Source organism: Primulina huaijiensis, chromosome 4, assembly GCF_012295235.1.
Source record: "Primulina huaijiensis isolate GDHJ02 chromosome 4, ASM1229523v2, whole genome shotgun sequence".
Taxonomy (NCBI): Eukaryota; Viridiplantae; Streptophyta; class Magnoliopsida; order Lamiales; family Gesneriaceae; genus Primulina; species Primulina huaijiensis.
Window position 1 is genome coordinate 25,470,435 of NC_133309.1, and position 23,886 is coordinate 25,494,320.

The 23,886-nt window shown below is 32.5% G+C and overlaps 3 protein-coding genes, 1 long non-coding RNA gene and 1 pseudogene across 5 annotated transcripts; 1 reads left to right on the forward strand and 4 right to left on the reverse strand.

Annotated features, from left to right (window-relative positions):
• Window positions 1-345: 345 nt before the first annotated feature.
• On the reverse strand, window positions 346-2,580 carry LOC140975761 (uncharacterized protein At2g34160-like). Its single transcript, XM_073439657.1, has 5 exons — window positions 2,298-2,580; window positions 2,162-2,210; window positions 1,332-1,394; window positions 1,136-1,200; window positions 346-694 (listed from the first exon to the last, which is right to left on the reverse strand). Exons 1-5 carry the CDS (start codon window positions 2,412-2,414, stop codon window positions 605-607), a joined length of 384 nt encoding a protein of 127 aa, XP_073295758.1. The 5' UTR covers window positions 2,415-2,580; the 3' UTR covers window positions 346-604.
• Window positions 2,581-3,096: 516 nt separating this feature from the next.
• LOC140975762 (transport protein particle 20 kDa subunit-like) lies at window positions 3,097-5,534 on the forward strand. Of its 2 annotated transcripts, none has more exons than XM_073439659.1 (6): window positions 3,097-3,320; window positions 4,111-4,258; window positions 4,370-4,455; window positions 4,552-4,612; window positions 4,994-5,080; window positions 5,309-5,534. In XM_073439659.1, exons 2-6 carry the CDS (start codon window positions 4,178-4,180, stop codon window positions 5,399-5,401), a joined length of 408 nt encoding a protein of 135 aa, XP_073295760.1. In that variant the 5' UTR covers window positions 3,097-3,320; window positions 4,111-4,177; the 3' UTR covers window positions 5,402-5,534. The 2 variants fall into 2 exon arrangements, with proteins under 2 accessions (XP_073295760.1, XP_073295759.1); XM_073439658.1 differs by having other exon boundaries at window positions 3,146-3,320; window positions 4,134-4,258.
• A 1,346-nt stretch (window positions 5,535-6,880) lies between these two features.
• On the reverse strand, window positions 6,881-7,625 carry LOC140974824 (MAPK kinase substrate protein At1g80180-like). Its single transcript, XM_073438317.1, has one exon. The coding sequence runs from the start codon at window positions 7,407-7,409 to the stop codon at window positions 7,098-7,100; it is 312 nt and encodes a 103-aa protein (XP_073294418.1). The 5' UTR covers window positions 7,410-7,625; the 3' UTR covers window positions 6,881-7,097.
• Window positions 7,626-16,190: 8,565 nt separating this feature from the next.
• LOC140975036 (uncharacterized) lies at window positions 16,191-19,445 on the reverse strand (annotated as a pseudogene).
• A 1,203-nt stretch (window positions 19,446-20,648) lies between these two features.
• Window positions 20,649-23,440, reverse strand: LOC140974825 (uncharacterized). Its single transcript, XR_012174877.1, has 3 exons — window positions 22,799-23,440; window positions 21,179-21,326; window positions 20,649-21,062 (listed from the first exon to the last, which is right to left on the reverse strand). It is a non-coding gene; the product is annotated as an uncharacterized lncRNA (long non-coding RNA).
• Between the last annotated feature and the right edge of the window lie 446 nt (window positions 23,441-23,886).

Below are 23,886 nucleotides of genomic sequence, written 5' to 3' on the forward strand. Positions count from 1 at the left end.
TTTTAACATTCCTGAGTTTCATCGTCATAAAAATAAAATAAAATCTTGAATTTTCTATCAAGTATCCTCTCCTCAAGTGGATAAAATTCTCTTCTTTAGGTGAAGTTTCTGAACACAACACTAGAATTGTTGGGCATCGGTAGTGGGTCGGTTCTTTCTTGTGTATGAACTATGATGAATCCCGTAGTAACTATTCAATTATATTACACGTGACCAACGCTTACCACAAGTGCAGAAGAAGACAGATCCCCATGCACTATACATTTAATATGATTTGCAAAGAAAACACCCCTGCCTAGATTAGCTGGCCCCCCTCGAGTCCCCCTCCCCTCGTGTGTAATAAAAAAAATGATTTGCAAACAAATATAAAATAAACTATGTTCAGGACAAACATGTACGACATTCAATAACCTAAGACAGCATTTTGAAAAGGAAAACAAAAACATGAGTCCTAACATCAACAGTGTCTCCAACAAGAGCACAATTTGTAATAATATTTGGACACAATACCACTACTCTACGTGGACTCAAAACTAAGGTAAACATCCAAAACCATACACCTATGGAAACATGATGGTCTGCGATTACATTTTCGCAGCTAGCTCTAGTCGTCACCATGGCCATTCTCGCCATCCTCCTGTGCAGCAGCCATTAATTCGTCGAAGTTTGCTGTTTTTCCCAACACTATTTCAATCTGTAGCAATATAATGAGCTGTATTAACGCGAAAACTCAATAAACAGTATAATTAGCCCATGATTTTGCTAATCAACTCATCTTATTACTCTGCAATAGTGCCATACAGAAACTGATGCAGGCTTTTGATTATTGATTAGATATGCAGTGTCAAATAACTTGCACCGGTTGGGAGCTGCTGTACGTAGAAGTCATTTTTTAATTATTTGTCAGTCAGTGAGATTGAGATATTATAATTCCTTCTACTTCCATGACAAAGCTGCTATAGCTAGCATCTATGAACTATAAAATAGTACACAAGAAAGCATAAAAATAATTCTATACATGAAAAGGTCAATATAAACCTAAGGACTCGTACATTTCACGAACTTAAAAGATTTTTATTAGTTAAAAAAATTGTGAACCAACTAAAAATGCTCTTTTGTAAATAAGGATATTTACCTTCGCTTTTTGAACGGGCCTCCCCCTTGAATCATCCTTTATCTCCACTGTGGATGTCATGATTTCTGAACATGGTAAATTAAAAAGTGTAAAATACATCTGAAACTTATGATATGCTTCACGATTTAAAATCTCTATGAAGTTAAAAAGCAAAAATAAAAATAAAAAATGCCAGGGTGTAAGTACTGAAACTCACTCTTCTCAACAGCAAAACCATTGTTTTTCAATATTTCAGCTATCGAGACAACTGTTGAAATTGCTGCAATAATATAACCAAAATAGAGAATCATTACATGTCTACCAATAGAACAATTAAAATCGTCATTCAGAAGCTCAAACAAAAGAGCCTTTTACAATCAGCAGCGATACACAAACAATAAGCATTCGTTCCAGTTACTCACAGTTGGAGGGCAGTGTTGCACAATCTGCATTAATAATCCAGATGAAACTTTTATAGTGATCTATTCATTAGTTTATGAGGCAGTATCAACAACTGGAATGATATTGTTTCATATATTTATGACAATATCATAAGCAAAAGAGTCTTAAAATCCTTCCCTTCATCATTCCACATAGCTCCATCCATGATTCATGTATCAGCATTTTCATTTACATATCCTTGGTCACAACAGAAGGTGTGCACACACATGAATTGACTTGAGAACATTTCTCAAATTGTTGAAAGGCCTTTTACTCAGCTCAGATTCAAGAATGATACCCAAAAAGAAAAGTTTGCTTCCGCTTCCTAAAAATAATATTAAACTTGAACGAGCGAGCATACTTAAAATCTATGAACATCTTCTGTTAACCGGCATATTTTTCCAATGAGGCATCATGTTACATTGTTTCACATTAGCTAAAGAATTTTGATGGTGCCGTCATTAGACATGTCATCCAAATCCGACCAGAACAAAGTTAAAACTCTTTAACTCGTTAACCCATCATTACCTTCTAATCAGCCAAACTCACATTAATTTAACATAACGAGCAAACAAATGCACAATAAGTACGAGTAATCGTAATTACCCATTCCAAGAGCCGAAAGCTCCACCTCATTGTACTGTTGCATGTATCTCTACACATTTATGAAAGGAAAACACAAATTAATAAACCTAATTTCAATAGGATTCACATTTGATCACAGGAGCTGAGATACCATTACCTTGGTGAGATTAACGTAAAAGAAAAGAGGCTTCTTAGTATGGGAGACTTGAATCCGGTTCTTCTTCTGGAATTCCACGATGTTCATCTTGTTCACTCCCTCCGTTATCTCCTCCATTAAATTCTCAATTTGCAATAAAAAAATTCAACCGCGCAGAGACTGGAAGATTACGCTAAAACGTATGCAACTGAGCTTGCTCCCAGTCTTCCTGCTCAAAGTTTGCGGCTGAGATATGATGGAGCTAGGGTTTTTTTAAAATCAGAATTGGGAATTTGCACCAGTTTTTCGGGATACTTGGATACAAGGGAATCCCGGCCTTTTGGGCTTTTTAGCCCAATATCTATTTGACACTTTCAATATTTTTTTTTAAAATAAAAATAAATTCATTCATTTTGACTATTTAGTTTACAATTTATATAAAAAAATATTTAAAACATAATTACCAAGGAATGACATTTTTCTCACTTTAACTATCATCTCAATATATTCTTTTTCACAAACATGGTGAAAATTTTATTTTTTGTTAAATCAAAACTAAACATTTAAATCTTTTTCATCATATGATTATTGAATCTGCAATGAGAATAATATTTTCATCAAATCATCTTATTAACCGTCTGATCTTATTAGATGCAGATATTTAATTTGGAGATCATCAATGTCAAGTATGATATTCACAAATTCAATATAATCACTTTTTATATTTTATTTGTTTTTAACAAGCTTATAGGAAATACTCTTTAATATTTTTTATGTAATAATATAATTAACTCNATATACAAAACCCATATTTATTTTAGGCCCAGTAAAGCTAATATGGAAATGGAGCAGGCCCCGCCCACTGCCTCTTAGTCTTACACATCCGTTTTCATCTGAATTTTCGGGGAGACAGCTTCCAACTCTCGCAAGCCAACCCGGGAAGTGAGTCCGGTTCTTCCCAAAACCCGACCGGGCGTAAGGAAGCACACTAGAACGAAGGGCGGAAAGGTAGGGCCCAAGGTGGTGTTGGCAAACCCATTTCAGGTGAGTTTTCGATTTGTGGTTTCTTTTTTTAGGGATTTATGATCAATGAGGACTTGATTCGGGTGTATTGGATGTTATAATAAGGTGAAATGGTTGATTTTACGGTGTGAAATGGCTTTCGAAGTTATAGTCGTCATTTGCATTTGATAAAGATTCGTGTTTGTTTGCTGAGTAAATATTTTATGTTTTCAGCAGGATTTGGAAATGAGGAATCTTTGAATTGAGGGTTTTACCAATATTTTGTTAATTGAATAGATACGTGAAATCCTAGTTTTGATAGTGCCATGGTTGAATGAATTGATTAAAAACATTATAATTATAATATCTAAAATGGGTGTTTGAATTAAACAATGGCTTAGCCACCAACACCATGGTGGGAGGGGGATTAAGAAAGTTGAAATGGGATGCTTCTGGTTTTAGATTTAATTTCTTCGAATCTGTTGAAACACAGAAAAAAATTTTTGTTGAGAGAATATATGCAGTTTATAAGGAACTTAAGGGAACAGAGGGAATTAAAAAAGGCGATGTGAAGCAGTTGAGAGATTGTTGGGAAAAGTTGAGAAAATCTGAGACTCTCGGAGTTGTTTATTTTAGTTTTGAAAGCTGCAGAAACGCAGCAAACAAAGAACATATGATGCTGAGGCAAATTTTGAAGGAACTTTTGGTGTAACATTTTGGTATCAGAACAGTTATTTTAATATGCTCCACTGTTATAAAATAGCAAATTAGAGATGTCCATATATATATCAGGGCGGAATATAAAAATCACTCGCCATGCTCATGTTTGCAGGCCACTTGTTAATAGGTTTACAGAGAAGCTAAATTCATAGAAGACAAAGAAGAAGAGGAAGAAATTGATGGCAAGTACTGCGTGCTTCATGATAGTAAGCAAAAATGATATCCCCATTTACGAAGCTGAAGTTGGTACAGTTCCCAAAGTATGATTCTTTTCAATCCCCCATCAATTTTAGATTTTTTTTTTAAAATTTCATTTTCGCCATTATGGCATCACACAATATGATTTATTCTGATAATTTTGAGATCTGAAGAAAGAGGATGCTGCTCATCTACACCAATTCATATTACATGCTGCTTTAGACATTGTTCAAGATGTGGCGTGGACTACAAGTGCTATGTGAGAAACCTACTTGATTAATTTGGAAAAAATTCATTGTTTATTGATTTTATTTGTGGTTTCGGAACTCTCATTCCCTTTTTTTTTGTGAAGTAGGTTTCTGAAAGCAATTGATAGATTTGATGATTTGGTGGTGTCTGTACACGTAACTGCAGGTCATATCCTTTGATTTTTTTTTCATTGGCTCAATCCTGTGCATCCTTTTTGGAAAATTTGTGAATGATTATGATGCTTATTTTTATTACTGTATGGAAAATTTGTGGATGATTATGATGCTTATTTTTATTACTGTATAATATGGGGCGAGTAGAGGATCTGGCTCCCAAATATGAATAAAATGTCAGTTTTGATGCTTAAAATTTTCAAGCTACAAGCTTTCTCATGTTGAGTTGGATTTCATTATTCTTCTGTTTTAATTGATGTGGATCTTGATTTATCTCTTTCCCCATTGGTATTAGTGGGCATTGATTATATCGAATCAGTTTTAATAAGCGTCATTGATTCACTTTATATTTTTCCTTGACCAATTATGTTCATACATACTCGACTGATGCTGCTCCACGATTCTCGTAATGATGATGGAATTAAGAGCTTCTTCCAAGAGGTTCATGAGTTATACATGAAGGCAAGTTTTATTATGCACTATGTATATCTGAAGTCTGCTTTATATTCCTAATGAAGTCTTATGGTAGCTCGCTTTAAGTAACTGGACTATATGCTACTTGTCATCGTTCTATACTACAAAATTCAATAAAGAAAATTAGAGTAAAGTTAAGGTGTCGAGTTGCTCCTATTTTATGCGCTGAGATATTTGTTCGAGCGAAATTGCTGATTGCTGTGTAGTTATTTTCAGACTGTTCTCAATCCCCTTTATCTACCTGGGAGTCGCATCATTTCCTCACATTTCGACACGAAAGTTCGAGCCCTTGCTAGAAAATATCTGTGAAGCTTTCATTATATTTGAGAGTCTCATATTAATTTGGAGTCAGATTTACTGTGTAAACCTATATTGCTCTGAACTTTTTGTTTCAATACTGTCATTCCTCTTCAATAAATTATCAAGAATTCTTCATATGGCATCAGCTATTACTTATTTACTGTAGAACTACATGAGGATCTTTTGTTGTTTCATTTTGTTACCATTTTTTGCTATGAAATACGTTGGTTTTTGTGAAGTTCATCAAAATTCATATAACCAAATTGTTGACATTTATGTCTATGCGCGCGCGCGTGTGTATATGTGTGTGTGGGCGAGCTCGTGCCAATGCGATGGATCCCTGAGAAAGGGAGTCGCGTGCCTACAACTTTGGTGAAACCTTTTTTTTAATGCCAAATAAAACTCATCTCGGATGTATTACAAATTCATTTAGCTAAATCAATAAAAAAAAAAATAGATTTGAAATTCACCAAATATAAAATCATTAAACAATTATATGAATTTCAAGCATTCTATTTGATGTCTTCCAACATTTGTGCATGGCAGAACACCATTTGGTACGAATCTTTTTATAAGACTACTTGTAACTAAAATTTGAAGTTTTTTGTAAAATAAAATTGGGACGTACAGATCAAAATTGACGATTTGGGCAGAGGATAATATTGATGGAGAATATGTCTGAAACTTATGGCCATTTAGTCGTGTTATGTAAGCATATTTCGTCCATTGTAATTTGTAAAGTATACGAAATATTTAAGTCTAAAGGTAATTAATGATGGACCACAAGAAATCTTAACATTGAACTAATTAGCATCCACTAGAGATCAACCTTAAGATTTAATGAAACCTAACTCGCAAAGAGTACTCTTTTATTCATTGAGCATCCACTCTCATTTTTCCGAGTAAGATGCTACTCGACCTATTTAAAACTCTAATCAGAACGTCAAATACGAAACTTACTTTTAATGAGTGAATAAATAAATAAATAAATAAATGTATATCATCTCTAACAAGAAACCATAGAGAAGGTTATTTTTTAATGTTCACATTAAATTGGATTTTGGTCATTATTTTTTAAACTATTGCTAACATTACCTAAATCTTGCAAAATAATTTGGTTTTTTTAATATATATTTTTAATCTTTTTTCCCTGAGTGCTAGCTAGTGTCATGCCAACAATATCATTGTTTTTTTTTCTAATTCAAAAAAATATATTTTTTAGATGAACTTGTATCTTAAATAATATTTAAAATGCAACTTCTAAAATTTTCATTAAAAATTAAATATATCATGAAACTAGAATTATTTTCATACAATTTTGAAATTATTTAATTCAAATATAATATAATTGTTTTAAATTTTTTTTAGAGAAACTTTTATGTTGTGATTAAATTTATGAATTATTTTGAAATATATACTTTTATTGTGATCATTCTATTAATGATTCTCTATAAAGATTTGAATGGATTCAAGATCTTGACAAGCATGTTGCCCAAGGAACAAAGGAATAATATATATAAATTCATATATCTAATAATTTCACTGAAAATTAAGGAAAAACAAAGCTAAAAACAATTGAGACAGTAACAAAAAGAAACTAGCAAAGCATCATTCAACACACGATCATCCCATGGGATTGAAATTTGAAAAAGACAAAAAAAAACTAGTTTCTGTTAAATATTTTACATCTTACATGATCTAAAAATCACATCGAGCGCTTACCGGACCTCGGTGGCCGCGGATGGCGGTTCTTTTGATCATGTTTTCCGAAAGCGACGGTGCAGAACCCACAAGCAGAAAACTTAGGAGACGGTGGCTCAGCAGCTGAAGTCACCTTTCTGGAGCTGAAACCCTTTTCTCCTCCTGTGGATCGGCTCCTTTGGATCCTTAATCCTGTGCCGGCTGTCGCTGCGTCTTGATTTTGTTGATTAATGAGCTGATTCAGCTTCTCGTTCCATACCAATCCCGAGGATCCTTGTCTCCTGAATGATACTGCAGATCTCTGCAAACCTGCCATCACGAAAAATAATAATGAACTTATATAAATATATATATATCTTTTTGCCCTCTCCTTTTAGCGATGTTTTAGTGAGGTTTTCTTCAAAAAAATTTCTTGGGGAATTGATTCTTGTTATTGTTTTCTATCTTGGAGGTTTTTGGAGAGATTTGTTGTTCGAGGGCTGTGAATTATTATTGGATTTGCATGCGTTGGGGGACTTTATTCGGATTTGATTTTTTGTTATGATGATAAATAATAATGATGTTCAATTGTATTATATATGGTGCTTTTATTTGTGTATGTACGTATCTATACATACAGGTATAAATAAATACATGCAATATTTAATATGAATATATGTTTAAAGTAAAATAATAATAATAATAATAATAATAATAATAATAATAATAATAATAATAATAATAATCACATATTCATATTAATTCATGCTTAATTTTGAATTTTTCCTTGGATACATATTCTTTAGTCAAAGGCTATTTTAATTTGATACTCAACATTTGAATAAAGACCTCTCTCATGTCAAATTTTTTGTTATGTTTTAAAATTTCAAGAATATGAGTCGTGTACTCAATTAAATTTAATTGAGTCTTTTTTTTTTTTGAAACAGAAACAATAGCATCTCCTGAGCACATAGCTAGTCAATAGAGAAATGTTTATTTTATTGCAAGTTGTGGTTAATTCAATAGCCAAATATAAGCAAAGTTCATTAATTTATATATTCTCTTTCGTAAGTTTAAAAGTTATGAGATTTGTAGGAAAATTTTATTTTTGATTTTGTAATTTTATTATTTTGATCTTCTATATTATTAAATTTTATTTTAATCACACGTATCCCAATTTTGGTTTTTTTTCGTTGTAAGTGTTGATATGACACACTTCACACGGCAACGACACATAAGCGTTGAATATATTTCATTTTAGCGTAATGACGGAAAGAGATTGAAATTGCAAAAAAAAAAAAAAATAAATATAAATATATATATATATATATATGATTATTTAGATTTTTAATTTTGTTAAAAATATTATTTAATAATATTAGAGTTTATTTTTTTTGGTTTAAATAATATATATAATTATATTTGATTATATGCATGTTTTTTAGATTTTAAATTTTGGTAAATATATTTTTTATTAGTTATATACATATTTAGGATTTTAAATATATTATTTATTAATTATAGTATTATTTTATATAATGTAACAGTTATTTGATCTGACTGTCCAATTGAATCGTTTTTACAAATAAATCGGTACGATCAACGATCTCATTATAAGAATATTTTCATGCATCATATAGCACTATAAAAACTATTACTAGCTTATGTATTATCCTTTTTCCATTAAATTAATTTAATAATATATATTTTAAAACTTTATTGGGCATATATGGATGATATGGACAAGCCGACAAGTAATTTGGTGTCCATAAGATAAGGGATTAGTGCTAATTAAAGAAAATCTAAAGAAAAATAATGGGAATATTTAATATTTAGTCATCCACTGATTGGACCTCGTCCTCTACTTTACTACAAATCCTTTTGTTATCATTAATCATTTGTCTTTAACATGTTTTTTTTTAATGTTCAAATAATAAGAATAGAAATTATAAAATTTTGAATTATTGATTGTTCGTTAATTGTAACATCCAATATCAATCTAAATTCCAAAGCACGAGGGATGCAAATTACCTGATCAAAATATGACATAGAAATGTTGAATTAAGATTCTTGCTCAAAAACTTCTATGAAGCGGTCTCACGAGTCAATTTTGTGAGACATATCCCAACACCCAAATCTAAGTATCATGAACAAAAATATTGTAGGGTTACCATTAATGATAAATTATCATACTTTATAACAAGACTAAGCATTGTCTATTGTAAGGCCCGAGATTTTATCATTTTAATCCGAGATTATTTAATTTATGAATTTTGGAATGTTGAGTCATATTCCATGGTTTTACAATTCCATAGGATTGAAATTAAATTAAAAGATTGAGCGGGGGCCGTTTTGCAAATAGTGAAAAGTTGAGGGACTAAAGTGCAAATATTGGAAGTTGAATGGGACACATGTCTTGCCATGCACTTCAACGTGTAAACCATCTATCCAAATTCAGATTTCCAGTAACGAGTTGAGAGAACCATAGCCTAAACCCTCAAGCTTCTTCATGTGTTAGAAATTTGATTTTTCAAGTACCGGCGATCTAATTTTTTTTCCGAGCACAGTTCTGAGATCCTCTCGTCAAGAGCTACACAAGGACGTAAGTTTTATTATGTTCTGTTATCATTTGAAATTATGATATTGGGGGAATTATTATTTGATCATTATATGGTGTTCTGGATATGTGAGATATCGTAGAATCGAAGTCCGATCGAAGAACAAGTTGAATTTGGAATTGTTATGATTTTTCAGATTATATTGAGTGAAATTGAATAGATTTGGATTATGGATTGATTACAGATGGTATTGGATATGGGTTATGAATTGTAATTGATATCTGTTGATATTGTATTGACGGGTATACGAGATAGTGCCGTTATACCGTTGATTTGAATTAAATTTAGATTGATCAGAATCAGTATTGAATTGGGACTGGAATGTTGATATTATTATTCTCAATATGTCCTTTCAGATTTACAGAGACATTCTTGAATTCAGAATTGATATTTCTTCAGACCGAGACTACGAACGAAAGGTATAAGTCAATGTCGAACCCGGGAGAATGACTCGAGTTAGATATAACTTGAGTTTCCCTAAACCACATACTTATTGTTATTATATGCATTGATTTGAATTGATATGCTTGTTCTATTGATTTATAGAAAGCGTGATTAGACGATTGGTCTTGTGACAGAGGTGCCAGACGGTGATAGAGTAGTCACTGGCCCATTGCACATTGTCACAGAGGAGTTATTGGCGGAGGTGCCAAAGTCTTTGACGGATAGGTCAAGACACTAGATGTTTGGTTTATATCGATGTTTGATTAGGAGTGGATTTACTTCTATTACTGAGATTCGATATAGTATGNCGGCTGTTGTCTTGTTTATATGTGTACATGACAACAGGTGGGACAGGATCAGGGTCGAGGAGATGATGAGAGATCGAGATTAGAGTGGAGACTACGGACTTTGACCTTGCTGTAGATAGGATTCAGCACTTGACATTTAGTTGTTGAACCTTAGTTTGAGTTTGATGTTTGTTGTACAAGACATGTACTTTTATACAGATATGTATATTAGATTGAATTCCATTACGTTCCGCACTATATTTTAAAAAAAAAAAATGTAGACCCAGATTAATTACATTGATCCAATTGTCCCAATGACGATTAAGAAGATGATTAGCGTCCGGGTCCCCACATCTATGGTACATCTGGAGTAACATTCCCATTATATTTTGATACAACGTGTTCAATTAATCATCTGAATGTAAAATAAAAATACGTTTACTCCACCAAATGATCAATATATTGTATTAAAACATAGGATCAATGTTACTCCATATATACATACACACACACACACACACACACACACACANTTTTTTTGTAAGTTGAGTGAAAATGTAATAAATGACTAGTTAATGAAAACCTAACCTCTTGAAACATTTCAATTCCAACAAGAAAACAAGCATTAATTATTATAATTGTAATGAGTAGAAAAAGATATTTTTGACTTCACCAATTAATAGCGTAGTTTGGCAGGCGATCACAAGTCAACAATTAGTGCGAGTTGAAAAAGATGTTTTGAACTATTATTTTATTTAATAGAGATGCAATGTGTTTTCATCAAAAATTTATTTTTGATCAGATACATAGTATAATAATGGAAACATTATGGCAAGATTTTGGTCCCCAAAGATTCCTTAGATCTCCTTTTGTGTTTATCAAGAATAACAATTGAGGACTTGAACGAGCTAGAGCTTCAACAAAATTGCGAATCGAGTCGAGCTCAAACATGATCGTCTTCTTACTCAAAGGCAACTCGACGTGTGTACACTCTTGCGCCAAAATATTAAGTTTTCTTCCTATTACCACTGCTACTAGAGCATTTAGATCCCTTAGACATGAAGGCATCCACCGCTGCCAATATCTGATGAACTTGTAATTTGTGATTCTTTAAAGCTCCCCTCACCTTCCGAACGACTTGCTGCTTCATAACTTTTCGTTCTGTCTGAGTAAGATTCGGATGGAAAAGATAGCCAAATTAAATGTAAATGTTGATTCTTTTCCTAACAATCACTTTGGATCAAATTATTTCCACGATATTTATATCTATATCTATAATGACAATAAACACAAAAAAAATACACAAGAATTTTTACTTGCAAAACCCAAATTATAGAAAAATCATGAGACGGAACCACCAAAAGAAATCTCTACTATATCAATAATGGGTACAAAACAATCCTACAACAACATAAGATAACAAATTTCAATCAAACAACTTAGGGGAAACATTACGAGCAAAGTGAGCTATAATAAACATAAAGTGAGCCAGACAAAATCATTATTTTTTCTAAAATAAATCAGATGATAATGTTCATATTAATATCTCATAAGTGTTTGAGATTTGTATCAAATAATTCTCGTGTCAAAACACTGAAATTTTTTATCTCAGACTTGCAAATATATCAAGTCCCTTTTACCAAATGAATGTATTAAAATGCATAATCAAAAAGGACTGTAAACAGGTTGTATAACAAAAGTGTTAACAAAAGCTTGTGTAACAATGCAATTTCTCTTAGTTTCAAAGCTCACTAAAGAAAAATGATATATGTGTTAGACCTCATACACTTGTCCTTACCATATATTTGTTTGCACGATTTCATATATAAATCGCATAAAAATGAAATTATATTCAGATCTCTTGATGTAAATTGAGGTTTTTATACATAAGATAAAAATAGTTTTGAGCTAAAATTATTTTGGCAAAAGCCCAAGAAGATGGATTAGTTGACAGTAAAATGGAGGAGGCTCATCAATTATTCAAATAATTTGAATTGGCCTGACAACTAGAAAATACTCAAACTAGTGAAGTGGGTGAAAGGTCGTGTGAAGTAAGAACCCCGTGAGTGGGGAAAACTTCCAAGAGTTTGAACAAAACAAGGGAGAATCAACACAAACAAACAAAACGTCAAACTAAAAAATTATCGAGCAATTATTGAAAATTTCAATTTTCAAATTCTTTTTATTTCTAGTTTGTCGTCCTAGTAGTTTCATTTATAGCCTTCTTTATCATTCAAACAGTAAAATTTTACGAAAATAAATACAATTTTTTTTTCTCAAAATTATGATTCTCAATTTGAAATCACAAAAGTTTTATATTCATTTGGATTATTAATAGTAATATCGTTATTATTATTATTAGTATTATTATTATTATTATTATTATCATTATCATTATTATAGGTTTCACGGGTTTATTATCTAATCCGTCTTAATTTATCTGAATACTACTAGCTATCACTGGTGTATTAAATTACAACCAATATCAAATACATGTTAGACATTTATTTAGAAATTACGTGTACGTTTCATATTTCCAGCTTTTGCACAATTAAAAAAATTCGAGAATGTTCATTGAACACAATACGTAAGTATATATATAGCAACATATTAATTAGCCTCACGGGTCATGAATAATTAAGTTAAAGTAAAAATTAAATAATATTAAAATTTAAAAATATAACATTCATTCCAAAATTACTATTAAATATTTGGCAAAAACTTGTGTGAGACGGTATCACGGGTCATATTTTGTGAGACGGATCTCTTATTTGGGTCATTCATGAAAAAGCATTACTTTTTATGCTAAGAGTATTACTTTTTATTGTGAATATCGGTAGGGTTGACCCGTCTCACAGATAAATTAAAGATTCGTGAGACCGTCTCACAAGAGACCTACTCTAAATATTTAGTATCAATTAACATTAAAATTTTGAGCATTAAAGGTTACTATCATATACTAAATCACATAATATATCGATTTTAAAAAACAAACTAATATTCTAATCGTCAATTTCAGGAATCACAAAAACAAATTATTTTCAACAAACAATGAAATTTCTATTCAGCACTGATAAATCAACAATAATAGCAAAAAGTCAGAAGCCGATATTATAAAGGATTAATAGATCATTAATATAAACGACATTTATTTGATAATTGATAATGATAATTAATACACTAATTGAACGTGGACACAAACTTTATCATCAGAAAATCAGTAAACAAAAGGAAGACGAAGGATTTGTCAAGGGCAAACACGAACGATCAAGGTTTCAAGCGCCTGGTGAAAGAAAGGAGGACTGGTAATGATAGAGTTAGTGGACACGTAGCGGGCATGGTGGCACATTTTCATCAGTTTTACATCTTCTTTTTTTGTTTCTTTTTCCATTTCTTTTATAAAAAGGTTGCATCACGTCTTTTCTTTATTGGGGAATTTCTTTACGTTATGGATGTTCCATATATTTAGATATAGTAATTTTCTTTAATTAGGTGCAGCGCGAAACGAGCAAAAACTCAATGTACTGGAAAACAAACGTAGATCACCCGTATTCCACGCTTTGATTCCCCCAAACATGGCAATTGCCGAGTTCACCAGCCAAGTGATGTGGTACAAGAAATACCATAAATGATATTCACAATCCACATTTAGCTGTTATGATTAAATAATAAACTTCTTTTTAATGCTAATATTGTCCAAATATCATATTGTTTTCATTAGTTTAGTAACATTTTACGCAATAAAGTACTATCTATCGGGAAGATCTTAGTTTCAACGAAATCCCTTGCAAGAGCTACTACAATAAAAAATACTCGAGCAAAGAGTTGAACCCCTCTTTGCTCAGTTTGAAACATCTTAGGCTTCCTGACTTGAGCCATAATTATTTTGGAGGAACAATCCCAACCTTTATTGGGTCATTCGCAAGCTTGGTTTATCTTGATTTATCTGACTCGGGATTTCAAGGAACCATTCCTTACCATATTGGAAACCTTTCGAATCTGCGCACCTTAAGTATCAGAGGGCCGCTACTGGAGGTTGATGGTCTTGATTGGTTGTCTCATCTTTCGTGTCTGGAGCACTTAGACATAAGTAAAGTGGATCTCGCCAAAGCTACAAATTGGTTGCAGGTTATAAATACACTCCCCTTCTTTAATTGAACTAAATTTTCGATCTTGCAGTCTTGGTATGATTGCTCCTTTAGATCATGTAAACCTTTCTTCTCTCACGGTTCTTGAATATCTTTCCATCAATAGTTTTCGAAATGCTACCATTCCAACTTGGATTTTCCAACTCGAGGAGCTTACTTTTCTAAATGTAAGAGGGTGTGATTTTAGCGGTCCTATACCAAATAGTAGCAACATCACTAAGCTTCAGCACATTGATCTTTCATGGAATAGATTCGATACAGCCATACCAAATTGGCTTTACCTGTGCAACAATCTTGAGTTTGCAAACATGGTACAAAACTTTTTGCATGGAACGATTTCTGAATCCATAGCCAATCTAACCTCCCTAAAATTCCTCGATTTATCCAGAAATCAGCTTATAACGGAAAAATATCACAAAAAATCGCAATAATCATGTGCAATCTGCAAAACTTGGACTTATCCTCTAATAAATTGGAGGGAGAAATGCAAGATATACTTGGAAGCATGCCTAACTGTGACATAGGAGCTATGAAGACACTACAACTTCTGAACCAACTTTTCTGTCACTTGCCTGATATATTTGGAAAAGACACTTTTTTTTTTATTATTGTTTTTTGCCACCTATTAATTAATTAATTCTAAAATAAATTGAAATTAACTACTGTTTTTTTAAATGGAATTTATACTCTATTTGTTTTAAAAACTATATTTTTAATAGAATTTAAAATGAATAGAAGAATAATAAAATTTATATTCTATTTTCAAAAAATGAATTATGTGCTTAACTATACTATTAATTATCATATTAAATTAACATAAAAAATGACTTAAAGAACTTCATGAACATGACAAATTGTAAAACAAATGATAGGATAAAAAAAAGTAAGCTCACAAATGAAATGAAAGTGTAATGTTCCAATGTTAGATATGTTAGATTTGAATCCAAGAAGTTGACGTGCAGAATCTATATTGGGTTAAGCCATAATATGATGTGTTTAAAATTTTGGAAGTTAGTATGTTATCCATGTTACAAGTCCAAACCCAATTTGATGGGAGCTGAATCAAACTTTTGGTTTAGTAATGTTTGGGAATAATGCTGATGCTTCATAATTGCGTCATATTCAACAAATTACCCTGATTATATAATATTTATTGAATCAGTATTACAATATTTAATTGTTCAGAATACTTATTGTCAAGTGAGCAAATTTAATATAGGACAAGAATATTAAAAAGCTACAGATTTAATAAATAAATTTTTCGGGAATAATATTATTTTGTTGCTAAATTTAATTTTCAGTGACATTCACAATGCCTATTCATAAGTTTTATCCTATATATTTGGGTCACATGAAACTAAGCAATGCGCAAATTAAGCATCTACTAAGACATGTCACCAAATACTAAGATTTATGATAGTAGGCGAGTCTATGATACATCGGTAATAGATCTCTCGGTGTGCTTGTATAAGATGATCGACTAATAGACCATATATTTTTTGTTTTCAAATGGGACGACCGGCTGATCATCTTATATAAAACAAAAACCGTGAGATCTACTTTCGGTGTAGTATAGACTAACCTAGTAATTAATCATCAAACATCAATATTCACAGAAAGCGAGTTTGAAAACATTCTATCACAAAAATCCATTCACAGAACTTCCATGCTCAAGTTCGATCAATACATAACATTTAGCGAGTCCTTTACCCTACATAAAGCATGTCCCATGTGTTTGTGAAAAAGCCAAAATATGCATCTCTAAAAGTCTTTTTAAAGATTATTGTGATGCAGATCACTAAGAATCCTGTTGCATATCCTGCAGCCAAGAACGCATAAGAACAATCAACTTCAGAGTTCGACGTGTGATCGTGGTTGATATTTTCTTGATTAGGGGTATCATTTGCATGATCGGTGTTGCAACGACTTGTTAGCGGAAGGCCACACAGATTGTTTCCAATGAAGCTAGAATTAGGAAGGCTTTGGAGTTGAGTGCTTTCTGGTATTCTTCCTGTTAAGTTGTTGAAAGACAGATTCAGAAAATTCAAAGAAGACAGAGTTGAGATGCTGTCCGGAATTTCACCAGAGAGAGTTCCGTGAGAAATCAAGAGATTCCAACTGCGACATGTTACCAATGGTTTCGAGGATCGATCCTTGCAGGCAATTCTGTGACAGATTGAGTGACCTTAATACCACCAACCTTGTTAACTCCCCGGGGATCTTTCCCGAAAAGTTGTTCTTTGATAGGTCGATATTTGTAACTAAGAAAAGAGTGGAGTCGTAATGCAATACTTATCCTTTTGCATGGACAAGTGCGCTATCTAATAATAAAGGAGACCAAGAGAAAATCTCAAAGACCCTTTTTTCTTGATTTTCCAACGTCCATTGATAGCCATCACAGTGAAATTTTTGAAACAATGAGGTAATATCCCAGAGGGATTATTGTTTGATAAATCCAATATTTGAAGAGAGCTCAGGTGACAGAGTTGCGGAAGCAGTTTTCCACTCCACTTATTTGAGCGTAAGATCAGAATTCATAAATTTGGCAGCGTGTTCCCAACCATTCTGGTACATCTCCAACAAATTCGTTGTAGGGAAGATCGATTTTGGCTAATTGTGAGCAATTTTGCAATGAAGAAAGTATTTGTCCAGAAAAGCTGTTATTATATAACTTCAATGATGATAATGAACTAAGAAGTCTTATGGATTTTGGGATGGTGCCTGACATCTTATTGTTTCCGAGATTCAAGTAGCTTAACATCTCAAACTTCATGAGACAATCTGGTATTTTTCTAGATAATTTGTTTCCTTCTAAATTAAGAACCTCGAGCGACGACGAACCACAAAGGGCTTGTATTATCCTTCCTAAAATGAATAGTTCGAGAGATCTAGCGACGAAATTGTTCTTACTCAAGGCAGTGGGCCACTGAATCTGTTTGAACTCAAAAGTGTGTTCAGAGGAAAAAATATTCTCATAAAGTTGATTATGAGAAAGATCCAGTAACACGTCAATGGAAGGGATTGTTAAGGAAAACCATTTTTCAAATCTTACAAAATTAACAATTTTTGAAACTTCTGGAAACCATTTTACTTTGAAAGTCGGCCCAATCGTGGAGCTTAGGCACTGATCAGACACCCATATGGCTCGAGACAAAAAAAAAAAAGAGCACATTGAAGTTCTCGACTTTTCTGGTACTAGACTAATCTCTGATCATATTCCTAGTTTGTTTTGGTCAATTGGTGTGTCACCGGATCTTTCTCATAATCAGCTTTATGGCAATATTACTGATTTGAAAAATGGTTTTCCCCTGAACACACTCTTGAGTTCAAACAGATTCAGTGGATCACTGCCTTGAGTAGGAACAATTTCGTCGTTAGATCTCTCGAACTATTCATTTTATGAGGGATAACACAAGCCCTTTGTGGTTCGTCGTCGCTCGAGGTTCTTAATTTAGAAAGAAACAAATTATCTAGAAAAATACCAGATTGTCTAATGAAGTTTGAGATTTTCAGCTACTTGAATCTCGGAAATAATAAGATGTCTGGCACAATCCCAAAATCCATAAGACTTCTTAGTTCATTATCATCATTGAAGTTCTATAATAACAGTTTCTTTGGACAAATACCGTCTTCATTGCAAAATTGCTCACAATTAGTCAAAATCGATCTTCTCTACAACGAATTTGTTGGATATGTACCGGAATGGTTGGGAACACGCTTGCCAAATTTGAGAATTTTAGTCTTACGCTCAAATAAGTTGAGCCGAAAACTGCTTCCACAACTCTGTCACCTGAGCTCTCTTCAAATATTGGATTTGTCAGACAATAATCTATTCGGAATTGATCCGTTAATCTGATTCCCAGCTAAATTCAAGACTTCAAGAGCAACACAGGCGGATACAGAGCTTGGAATCCCCCCAAAAATCTTATTAAATCCCAAGTTAAGAACTTTCAAATTTTTCAAACCATTAAAAAGAGCGGGCAAAGAGCCTGAGATCAAATTCCCTTCAAGGTCAAGATTCTCGACATTTTCCATGCCCCAAATTTCTGCCGGAATCTCACCACTCAGCTCATTGAAGGGCAGGGACAAAATCCTGAGTTCAGTAAGTTTTGCAATAGAAGGGCTCAGTGTACCCAAAATCTTACCTTTACTTTCCAGACAAGGCCTTCTAATTCCAAACCCGTACAAAGGGAATCTAGCGATTCTAGCACAAGACAAAGAATTGCCTCCACCAGAAACATTCAACGCCACGACCCGGGAACCCGAATCACAAGAAACCCCGGTCCACGCACAGTGATCCGGGCTATTCAAATCCCAGCTACTCAGCACACCAGAAGGGTCCGAAAGAGAATCCTTCAACTCCAAGAGCACGGATTTATCCGAATCGGAGCCCCAAACAGCTCGCACCTGAGCTGAAAACAAGACAACACAGAGGAAAACCAAAACCTTCAACGGCCTGTGTAGATGATGCACTATCATAAGAAAAGAACGACAACCCATTTCCGAAAAACCAAAAGGGTTCCTCATAAAGCCCCAAGAAAAGCTCGGACCCTCACTTGTCCCCCTCTTTCTTGGAATCAGGTAATGGAGTTCGCTAAAAAAACCCTAACCCTAATTCGGGATTAGCTTTTTCTTCTTCAAATTATACTCGTGAAACAGCGTCCACAAAGAGAGGAGAGAGGGAGGAGGAAACAGTGGGGCTGCTCTTTGTTTGTTCTCCTTTGACAAAACGCGTTGCTTCGCATTTTCATTGTCTCTGTCATCTCTTGTAATAATTTTCTTTTTCTTGTTTATGTTCCACCATTTTTTATATTTCAGAGAATTTTTCTTGGTCATAGCCTGCACTACGATGACTACAGATTGGACTTTCCCGAGTTAACGCATTTTCTTCTTATTAATTATATTTTAATAATACAATTTTTTCAATAAATATTTTAAATATATGAAATCATATATATATTTCTTCACCATGTACTGTGTGTGTCTTCTTATAATTACAATGTGCATTCGATTACCGATCGAATCGAATTTTACAAAATCGAGAAAACTAATTTTTCTCCTTACCGAACCGAATCGATTAAACTTTTAATCAAAGTCAGATATAAACGAATTCAAAATCGATTCTAAAACCAAAACTAAGACAATCAAAAACCAATGCCAAAAAACAAATAATCTAAGATTTAATATCAATTTCGAAGAAAATCGGTTATTTAGGTTCATTCACATTATTTTAAAAAAAAAATTGTTTTCATAAAACAAAAAATCGAAAGTTCAGATTAATCAAATCAAAATTTCAAATTAAATAACTTGGTTAGGTTATTTTGGTTCTACAAGAAAAATAATGGGACATATGTTTCTATATGTCTAGATTTTTTCATTTTCTAGTTGGAGACGAAATATTTGTTAAAATTAGATCTTAAATCCAATAAATCGTCTTAAATAAGTCATTTTTTATGTTAGTTTAATATGATCATTAATAGTATAGTTAAGCACATAATTCATTTTTTGAAAATAAAATGTAAATTTTATTATTCTTGTATTCATTTTAAATTCTATTAAAAATATAGTTTTTAAAACAAATAGAGTATAAATTCCATTTCAAAAAATGGTAGCTAAATTTCAATTTTTTCAATTTATTTTAGAATTAATTAATAGCTAGGAAAAAAACAATAAACCATGTATTTATTATTATTATTTTATTTTAAATTTCATAAAGATATAATTTTAAAAAAAATTGAAGTGTAAATTTTATTTTTCTTCAATTTATTTTAGAATATATTAAATTATAGATGGAAAAAACAAACAAGCAAAGATAAATATATTAATTAGTATTATTTACATTATTCATAGATGTTAATTTATTCAAGTTAAAAATAAAATTGACACAAACTCCTATGATGTTGTTTCGTGAGTCAATTTTGTGAACCATGTCTTTTATCTGACTTGAATTATGAAAAAACATTGTTTTTCAACCAATTGAGTGCAGTCCTCAAAATAAAATCAAAAGATAGTTAGTTATATCGGTCATTCTATCGTTCACGTTATCCAAATTCCAATGGTGAGTAACCTGTTGGTCAAATTTCACCAACATGCCAGATTATAAATCTCGACAAGGAAAACGATATAGTTCCATGGCTACCTCTTAATCTCAGAATTCCAAATGTAACAGACACAGACACTTGAATTTCTAAAATTTTTGTCAAATTCCAATTGACAGAAAGGAAAAACTTATGGCGCCGTTTGTAAAGAAATTTAATCAGGTCCCAACGAAGCATTAACACAATATTAAGAAAAGCAGTCATGTATTATTAATCATAAATACTCGAAAGGACGTCTACTTTGTTAGTGCTTACCAATTGAGTTGCATCACATTTGGATTGAACTTCTCTGCAACTGCTACGGCTCACTGATTTTGTGCATGCATATGGAGATCACCATGGCAGACTATATTGAACTCTGGGCTTGCTTATCTTTCTGAAGTGAAATCCAGAAGCTCAAAGGAGTGCAGGATTATTGAAAAAGGATGGAACAATTATTTTGTCCAGGAATTTATTATATACTGATATGTAAAAACAGAACCAAAATTTACGAGCAACTGGTGAAACAAACTGAAGCAATGATGGTCCTTTTCACCAATGTCAGAGCAGCTGCTATAATCATCAAAATCATAATCATCATCATCCTCATTGCTAGTAGGAGGTTCTGACACACTCAAAGCATTCCTTTGGAGCTTGAACTCAACCCCATTCTTCAAGACCTGGTTAAACGAGTAAAAGGAAGAAGACAAAAGATGAAGCAAAGAAGAAACTGAACAATGAAAAAAAACAAAAACAAAAGTGTATTTTCAAAGAACCGCGCTGGACAGAAGTAGTTATTGCTTTCTTCCATATGCGTTTAAAAAGCTGATTGAATATAAGGAAACTATCCATCTTCGGGGTTAAACATTCCCAGTTGCACACAGCATTTCGCACAACTAATCTATTAGCAATTCAATGGGCTATTTGCCATTTTAGGAGACGTGATAATTGTGAATTATCTATAGTTAATGAAGAACGTCACTTTCCTTTTTACTCCAGAGGAAAAACGAATATTAACTCATAATATTAATTTGGAAAACGGTCCAATAGTTGGTGGGAATTTAAATGATATGCATTGAATCCCCTTTTATTCACGGGTTCAGTAAAATCATAATAAATGAACCAACTCATCACATATAACATTCAAAACTGAACCCCCCCGGTCCCCTCCTCTCTCTAACACGCAATACCAAAAATAATAATAATAAACAAAAGAAGCCATTGCAGGCTCAGATCAATAAATATCGGTCTGCTCTCCTGAAGAATAGCGCACAAATTTTTTTTGGAATTGACTACCATAATTTCCTGCTTCAATCAATAATGAGAAAACAAGTCAAATAACTCTATACATAACCTTAAAATTTTGATTGCATTACACCAAAATCAATCAGGCAATACTCCGGCTTAATAACTCCAATGATTATCGAACTACATAACATATTAACACAATAGATCAAGAGGTTGTTTTTGTTTATTTTTTTAGTCAAAGTGGCAGCTAATTCATAAGATATATGATGGTGAATGCTGAAGTTTCAACCTAGAAGAAGTAAGGCCATACACAGGGACTGCATGGGAACTGATCTTCTCAAATTCTATCTATCCAAGCCAGCAACAACAAATGGGAAGAAGTCCAGTTATGATTAGAAGAAGTAAGGTCGATCAAAATCTTCAACATTTTGGGCCAAGTTCTATGCTATATATAACTGGATATTCCCATGTGTGTCACAACATAGCAAATGCCTCAAGAAACCTTTAAATTGCAGAATAAGCAAAGGTTCAAGCTACATGAAAGAAGATGTAACACCAAATATTTCCAAAGATGTCATAAATTTTCAAATAACTGCGGAATCATAACAAAGTATATATTCTATACAGGATCCTCATTGTTTTCAGGACATATGAGATATCAGTTCATCGAGAATTTTGAAGAACCCATCCAACATAATAATATCATCCACGCCTATAGAGTCACTCAAGATAAAAGTGGGGCGAAACCAACTTCCTCTATGTAAGCTGCAACCACAACTTATCTTTCACCATAAATAGTTAAAATAAACATAAGATCAAGATCAAACAACTACTCAGATTAAGAATTTAGAACAAGATGCAGAAATGTGATAAATTCAAAAGCTAAGAACAAACAGAAAACCACCTGCATTTCCATGAGCAAAGATACACTTCACCCCGTAAGGGCAGTTGCCGAATTTCTCCCACATGTTGCAGAGCTTCATTTTTTGAAAGATTCCCCTTTCATAATCTCCATCAGCATTCAAGCTCTCACATTCAACACGATCACATTTATGAAGAAACTGATCATTATCACCATATGGCCAGATTTTTCCATTTGAAAACCAACTGCATTTTGTTATTTTACCAACGTTACCATTTCTGTTAACTGAATGGCGACCATTACGAACAACCTCGAGTCCAGAGGAACTATATTTTTGGTTTCTCAAATTGATAAATGTCAGAATTAGATTGACCGGCAGAAAAATGTTGGTCATCGATTCTTGATTGAGGGTGGTGACCAAATGAATTCATCGTGTCGTCCATTTTCAAAAGATATTCAAAATCAAGAAAATGGGATTAGCCCAAAATGAAGTTTTAAGAATGAAATTGATGGAGGTAGAATTTCTTCCCACCAAAAATATGTGAGTGAGAAGAAGCTCTACTCTATTGTGATGAAAAGCGAGCAAGGATAAATGGTCAAACATGAGCAGTAACGCAGCATATATTTTTATTTAACAAGTTTGGTGAAAGAATCTATAATATTTCGAATATTTTTTAATCTTTAAATTTTAAGTATTATATTAAATCAGTTCTTATAGAGAAGCATAACGAACGAATGAGATTATCCTCCCAAATAAAGTCAAGCCTAATTAAAAGTGGAGCAATAATGCTAATTACTCTGTTTTTTGAATTTTTTTTTTACATTTTGACTTAAAAACTCTTAACTTTTTTTCGAAAAAATATATTTTATTGAATGAATCCTTTTTAAAACCATTTTCTCAGTAATATAATTTAAGAATAATTTCTTAAATTTATTTCAGTGTAATTTGCTCGAGTTTTTAAATAAAACCCTCGTTATATTATGTTATATGTATTGATATCTCGATTTCTTCATCTTTTTGTTATTTGTTATCTTTTTATTTTTTAAAATAAATAACATTTAATCTACTAATAATATAATTATATAGTGGTATGGTGGTGCGAAGGTTTTAAAAAAATAAAAAGAAAAGG